Source organism: Phoxinus phoxinus (assembly GCF_949152265.1).
Source record: "Phoxinus phoxinus genome assembly, chromosome: 3".
Taxonomy (NCBI): domain Eukaryota; kingdom Metazoa; phylum Chordata; class Actinopteri; order Cypriniformes; family Leuciscidae; genus Phoxinus; species Phoxinus phoxinus.
This window is the reverse complement of record NC_136878.1, coordinates 14172904-14180286: the sequence shown is the minus strand read 5'-3', so window position 1 is coordinate 14180286 and position 7383 is coordinate 14172904. Positions and strand designations below refer to the sequence as shown.

Here is a 7383-nt window from a genome sequence, read left to right as displayed (position 1 = left end):
ATATATTTTAAGCCCAAGACTTGGTAGTATTTATTAAAAAAAATAATCAAATAGTATGACTATTTTATGCACACATAATAATTAATAGTAATTATGGCAACCTATTTTTTTGGCACACTTTGAACAAGACAATATATTATATTTTGTTATGTAAAAAATTTAATGATGAGATGATCACCTTTAACAGGGTAAAACCTTCCCAATAAGTTGGCAACACCCTATACAGGTAGACCAGTAATCTTAACCCAGCCCGCTTCCATACTGTATATTCTCTTTAATGTATCAATGCTAAATCTGTGACACATAGTTAATTACCACAGAAAATAAGTACTTTACGAGGTGATAAACAGCATATCACAAATACTGTCAATTAAACTGTATTTAACCCTGAATGTTCGTTTAAAACAGAGGACTTTTTAGACAAGAGCTTCAGACTGGGGGTTAAAACAGTTAAAAGCTCTCACCTGTAATTAAGTTTAAAATTAAGAAAACTTCACAAAACAAACAATGATTTTAACACAATCATGCAGGAAACAAGCTATGAAACCTTTGAGAATTTAATGTATATTTCAGAATATAATAAATTGAACAGTTTTTAAACCAAAGAAATGAAATGAACATGAACAACATTAGCATGCACAACATATTTTTCTTAACTAGTTCCTCTGGTCAGTTCTGTATGTTTCAGTCACATTCAGCCTGCGATTTCTTTTTAACAACAGGCAGAGAGAAAAAAGGCATGTCAAAAAGTTTGTCAACAAGATTAAGATATGATAAAGTCTTATACAGCTGTGTACATTTTAATTTCCCTATTGGCTAAGTTGCCTGTACAACTGAATAATCAAGAGTTGGATTTCAGCGTCACCAGTATTAATGTCTATTGCCTTGAGAAAGAAATCCAGAGCCTCCTGCTTTCTCCCCTCTGCCAAACTCTGTTTCCCAGACAGTACCAATGACTCGTATGTGTTCTCAGAGGCTTTAGCAGCAGTCACGTCACTGCTTGTGGAGCTAACAGGAAGAATGTGCGTTTCCATAGGGTATGTTTTAGGGGCACACTGGTCCATCATTTCATTAGAGTCTAGCTCAACATCAGCAGTGGATTCAAGCAGAGCGCTGTGCCATTCCTGGTCTCCTCTTGACTCCACACTCTCTTCCATCTCCTCAAATTCCTTGTCACTTTTAGACTCTTCTGTGTTTAAAGTCTCTCCACTGGGCTCCTCTTCTTCCACCACAGACTCATCTGCATGCGTTTCACTGTCTTCAGATAACTGATAGGATTCTGTTTTATCTCCACTGGGCGGCTTCTCTTGCACAGCTGATTCATCTGCATGACTTTCATTTGCTTCAGATATCTCATAGGATTCGGTTTTATCTCCACTGGGCGGCTCCTCTTCCTCCACTGATTCATCTGCATTACTTTCATTTGCTTCAGATATCTCATAGGATTCGGTTTTACCTCCACTGTGCGGCTCCTCTTCCTCCACTGATTCATCTGCATGACTTTCACTTGCTTCAGATATCTCATAGGATTTATCTTCACTGGGCTCTGCTGACTCTTCATCAGATTCGTTTTCCAGCATGGATACAACGAAGGACCTTCTCGATGCCACAGAAGTGTTCAAGCTGCGGCGGAGTCGAGCTCGGTCAGTCAAAGTGGATTTTGGTGTGGAAGAGCCCAACCTGCTAAGGCCATCAGCTAACGGACTGCTAGTTAAACATGGCTTCTCCGATTCATCCTCCTCTTCTTCTTCTTCTTCAGTGTCAGATATGACCTGTCTTTTCTTTCTACGAACAGAATGCAAAAAGGAGTCGTCCGCAGGTGTGTCTGGAGCAGAACGGATCCCCAAAAGAGATTCATGCTTGCTTACCTCACCGTTACAGTTACTGACTTCAGCATTGTTATGGGTACAGGACTCACTACTGTTATAGGTACTGATTTCACTTTTGTTTTGTATTCCATCCTGTCTGCTGTCATGGATACTTGCTTCTTCCAGTCTTTCTCCACTGATATCCATCTGAAGTTGAAACTCAGGACTTTCCTCTGCTACCGACTCCTCCACTTCACAAACTTCTTCTTCAACAGAGAACATTTCTGCACTGTCCTCCAGCTGCAGGTTGAAATTTCCCTGAAGCATTTCCACTTCTGCTTTAAAAGACTCTTCCGCTGTGGCCTCATGTTGAGAAGGGGGTGAAGATAAAACCGTTGAATGCGGCTTGTCTGCCTGATCCTCTCTATTATCAAGAGCATCAGACGCTACAGAAAGTTCTTCCAACTTTGGAAACCGGTGAGAAGGACTTGAGAAGCTGTGCTGCGAGTATTGATGCTCAGATGCTGCATTATCGTACAACTTGTCAGCCTCATCTGAACTGTCATCCAGCGTGATCACATGGCGAGCTAGCTTGTCGGCATCAGGGCTAACCTCAGTCTTTAGAACATGAACATTTCTTTCTCCACCAGAACGAGGAGACTCCTTTTCCACTTGCACTTCTTCACTTACAAATTCCACTTCTTCACCTACAACTTCCACTTCTTCACCTACAACTTCCACTACTTCCTCAACTGGCGGAGAGTTCTGCTCATCTACCTCTAGTTCTGCCTCATCGAAACTGTAATGAGTCAGATCCACCGTCACTGGCTCGTTTTTGATACGAGGAGGGGCCGGCCGGTCTCTACCAGCAGATTTCGGTTGCCCTGTTTGCCTGAGCCAAGCCGGTTCGGTGTTCTGGGCCACGCTGTCCATGAGCTGGCCGTGAAGTACTGATTCTGCCTGCATGAGCTCTTGTGCTTTCTGGACACGCGTTTGTATGTAGTGATGGGACTCTGCATCCTCAGGATTATCTTCATCGGCTGCCGCCTCTTTAGAGAACATGAGGTCATGGTCGGAGATGCCGAACATCTCCATGCTGTGAAGGCGAGCGATGTGCTGGTCCAGGTTGGTGTCAGAGCGGCGGTTTTGTGCGTGCATCGCCTGAAGCTGCTGCTGAGTGGAGGAAGAACGTGTGTCTTCGAGTTTAAACAGTTCACGTAGCTCCTGCTTGCTGAAGTATCGGAACGGGTTCTTCTTATCTCCGGTTGTCTGCCGGATGAGAGAGTCTTTAAACACCTGCAGATATAGAAACACAGGGGGAGAGGGGGGGAAAGACCGTTACAGGTACTGTATTACTGACATCAGAATAGCAGAAAACAAGCTTTTAGTTCTCATTACTACATGACATAAAATCAATTGCTTGCCTAAAGCTGAATTGTCGTACTTTTCGAAAAATTACGCCTGGAAGCTGCATCCACAATTTTTTTGTCTTAACAGTACAATTTAAAAAAGAAAAAGAAAAAAGTATTGTGATATAGCTTAGTACAGTGATTAAACCACAACAGGATAAGATTTAAGAAATACAAATAGTCTACAGTGAAGATTCTAAAAATTGGGTTATTTCATTTGATATGATCACTTTTTTTATTTTAAAGTTCACTTGTAAAATTACAAGGTTATTATATTTCTGCCTTCATTTTTACAATTAACAAACAAATATTACTTAATATAATTGAAAGTGATTGTATTAAATGTAAAGTCTAATTAAGTGAATGTAAAAAGCTAGCACAATTGAAGTGGACTAAAAAAAAAGGTTTTCTACCAACCTAGCAACTTTAAAAACTGAATATTGTTAAAATATTTCTTTGGAGACATTAGGCAATGCTTGTTAGTTTGTAGTTTTTGTGCATCCGTTTTAGAGTGAATCAAACTGTTCTGCTTCTTTTTGCCTGCATATCCAAGCAGCATCAATTTGAAAAAATTATGTGTCTGTTTATCATATCGCATTTCATATTACAACCACAATACATGATGATGAAATAATTGCAAAAGCATTTTTTTGGCCATATCATGTAGCCCTGAATCTTTTTTTAACCCTGAAAACTACACAGTGAAGTGAAGTTAAGATTTTTATTTACCTGTCTACGGTAGATCTTCTCCTCCACAGTGCCACAGGTGATGAGTCGGTAGATGAGGACATTTTCAGTTTGGCCAATTCGATAGGCGCGATCCACAGCTTGAGCATCTGTCGCAGGGTTCCAGCTGGGGTCAAAGATCACAACACGGTTTGCTGCTGTTAACGTGATCCCGACTCCACCCACCTGAGTGGTGAGGAGGAAGATTGTGTAGCGTCTGTCTGTCTGGAACAGCATGATACGCTTCTCCCTTTCTGCCAGTTGCGTCACTGTGCCATCCAAGCGCAGCAGGCGAAAGTTTTTGTTACGGAGGACACGCTCCATGATGTCTAACATCTTCCTTGACTGTGAGAAGATTAGGGTCCGGTGCCCCTCTTCACGGAGGCATTCCATTAGAGACACAAGAAACTGCAGCTTTCCTGACTCTCTAACCAAAGTTTCATCTGAAATGTAGTCGATCTGACTCACAGCCGACTCGCTCTCAATGTCTGGATGGGTGGAGTCAAAGGAGGAACCTTGCTCCAGGCCTAGTTGAGTCACGGCTCGATTCGAGAGGAGTCTGGGATGGTCACAGAGCTTCTTCAAAACTGTGAGCTCTGCCAGCGGCGACCTGGTAGTCATCATTAACTCCTTAATATGCTCCAGCGAGATGAACTGGTTATAAATGTCCTCCTGGACTGAACTGAGGTACGTCCACACAATGAGGTCGTTTTTTCGTGTCAGCGATGGCATCTCTGCACCTTTGCTGGCGTTTGGACATTTGTTCTCTTGATCTTCCTCATCTCGATAGTCTTCTTTACGTTTTTGCTTTTTGTGTTGAACATCTGCCTTGGTCCGCCTGTGAAAGTAAGGTTTGATGATGTCCATCAAGTTCTGAGAAATCCTCAACCCAAGAGCTTTCTCCCCAGGCGTGGCGTCTTTCTCCCTTGCACGTGTGATTGGATTCTCATACTCGGTTTTGAATGTTTTAGAGGTTCCCAGCAGCGACCCCTGGCAAGCGAAGTCAAACAGTGCCCACATCTCTCGTAGGTTATTCTGTACAGGAGTGCCCGTAAGTAGCACACGGTGTCTAGCAGGTATGGCGTGAGCACTTTTAGCCGTTTTAGTGGATGAGGTTTTGATTTTGTGGGCCTCGTCCAGGATGACATAGTCCCATTTGAACTCACGCTGGTCATATGATGCAAGATGCTCATAGTTGTTGATGAGCATCTGGTAGGTGGTAATGATAACTCCTCCTTTGCGTTGGATTCGCTCCAGATTCCTGTTCCGCTCAGCTTTGCTTGTGCCGTGAAACTCTTTCACCCTCATTCCGGGGGTCCACTTGGCAAACTCACGCACCCAGTTCTTTATGAGGGAGGTTGGCATGACTAACAGGGTATGATTGGCCAGCTCTGCATCATAGAGCCCTGACAAAAATGAAATGACCTGAATGGTCTTTCCGAGGCCCATGTCGTCGGCCAAGATTCCCCCTTTCCTTCCATCTCGGTGGAGACTGTACAGGAACGCCACACCCTCTTTCTGATGGTCATACAATTTGTCATAGAGCCCTTTATAAAGTTTCAATCCACTATCATTCACGTCCACAAATTCTTCCTCCTCTTCATCTTCCTCTTCATCTCTCTGAATGAGATCCTGTATGGCCTGGACTCGTTTTTTAAGCTTGTCACTCGGCTGCAGCTGGTAAGCCAGCTGAAACAGCTCCAGGGCACGAGGCAGCTCACCACGCATGGCAGCTTCCTTCCCCTCCTGCCGGTACCTGCAAAAATAATACAATAACTGTTACACAGGAACAACACAAAATACACTCAAATACTAATATCAAGCACACTAAAATATGCTTTTTGTCAAACGCAAAGTTTGTAAGTGGCATAAATTCAACACAGTTTTATTCTGACTGAGAAAAAAATAGACACATATTTCTGCAAGATGAACTTTTCTTTTTAAATGTTAATTACAAATTTGTTAATCAATACCCTAGTCAGTCAGAGCCAGAGGTCACTGTACATGTGAAGTTGACAGTTGAAATGTTTTTATAGCAGGTCAGAGCAAGTAGTCAGATTAGTTTTAAATTAAATTTACACTACTCATTATATACACAATTTATTAGCCAAAACAATATGTTTGTATGTTACTTATACATTTTAGCCTTGTTTCACAATTGCTATGCTAAAAAGTCTATAACAGATTCTATTGACAATACCCAAGTAATGCAACATGTCATCAAAAGGTCAACATGTTCAATACTGAATATTTGTTCAATACAATTAAGGATGTATAATTACTTTTCTGTAGCCACAAATTTAACTAAAAAGGTGACAGCTAGCTGGGTCTCCCTATAGGTATTAATTTGTGTGAGACTGGGAGGGTATACTAAATAAATATCTACATCTCACATTTTTAGTATGATAAAACAAAACAAAAAATATACACTGTAACAAATTCTGTAGTTGTAAAGTATCATTTTACATGACATCAAATCAATATGGGCAGTAAAATACATATTCTGGCTGGTGACACTGTCACGCGGGATTAGAACTTTATATTAACAGCAGTGTGATGGACAATTACATAAGCATGGTGTTTGAGTACCTGTCGAATTTGTCCATATTTTCCGTGTCTAAAGACAGATATCTGCAATAAGAGAAAAAGAGAAACACACACACACACTCAATCAAAACATGTTATACATGCTAACTTACATGCAACCACACTTTTACGTCGTAATCAAAGTTCTAATGTATTGATAAAAACTGCAAGATGTACATAATGATATTATTTGATGACTCACCCTTCTAACTTGTTCGTGAGTTCTTCAACTTTATTGCTTTGCATATTTGCATTTATTTTTTACGGAGGTTCATCGAAAAACGGCATGTGTCTCACCACCTCGATTGCGGAAGTGGCTTTGAGTTTGAACAAATGTTTTGATGTTCGCGCGCAGCTCTCCCCCAATCGCTTGCTGCACTACCGCGCATGCGCAGAGCGCATTTGAACCAGTGGCAACTGTGACACTAGACTTTCAAATTGTAGCGTTTGTGCCCTCCTTTGTCTAAAAACGCGCTACAAACTAAGAATACCACATTTTTTTCAATGCAAATATACAAATCTAGTTAGTTAGCCTACATTTCTTACTTTCAAAAACACATCTTCTATCGTAAATAGTTAACACTATAATTGTGGTACAATTTGAACTTGTGACCGCAACATACTGATCATATATGATCATAACCTACCTCAAAAGAACTCTTATAACAACCCCTGCTGCAGCCATTAGATGGCAGTAAGTAGGCCTACAGTTACATTGTGCCCTTATACGTAGGCTATGTTTCAAAGATAAAAAAAATAATTAAAAAAATTCAATTGCAGAATTTCAACATTTATATGCTTCATAGTTTCAAAAAGCAATGAGTTTGTTTGGCCAATAAATGTTGATATTAGCT

At 41.0% G+C, this 7383-nt stretch overlaps 1 protein-coding gene across 1 annotated transcript; it reads right to left on the bottom strand.

Moving 5' to 3' along the window:
• Window positions 1-148: 148 nt before the first annotated feature.
• ercc6l (excision repair cross-complementation group 6-like) lies at window positions 149-6960 on the bottom strand. The gene is made up of 4 exons (XM_079607392.1): window positions 6732-6960; window positions 6533-6574; window positions 3947-5699; window positions 149-3104 (listed from the first exon to the last, which is right to left on the bottom strand). Exons 1-4 carry the CDS (start codon window positions 6773-6775, stop codon window positions 810-812), a joined length of 4134 nt encoding a protein of 1377 aa, XP_079463518.1. The 5' UTR covers window positions 6776-6960; the 3' UTR covers window positions 149-809.
• Between the last annotated feature and the right edge of the window lie 423 nt (window positions 6961-7383).

Coding starts and splice junctions, on each gene's coding strand:
- ercc6l (XM_079607392.1), bottom strand. CDS start 6,775: ATGCAAAGCAATAAAGTTGAAGAACTCACGAACAAGTTAGAAGG. Junction 6,575..6,731: donor CTCACGAACAAGTTAGAAGG/GTGAGTCATCAA, acceptor CTCTTATTGCAG/ATATCTGTCTTTAGACACGG. Junction 5,700..6,532: donor AATATGGACAAATTCGACAG/GTACTCAAACAC, acceptor TTATTTTTGCAG/GTACCGGCAGGAGGGGAAGG.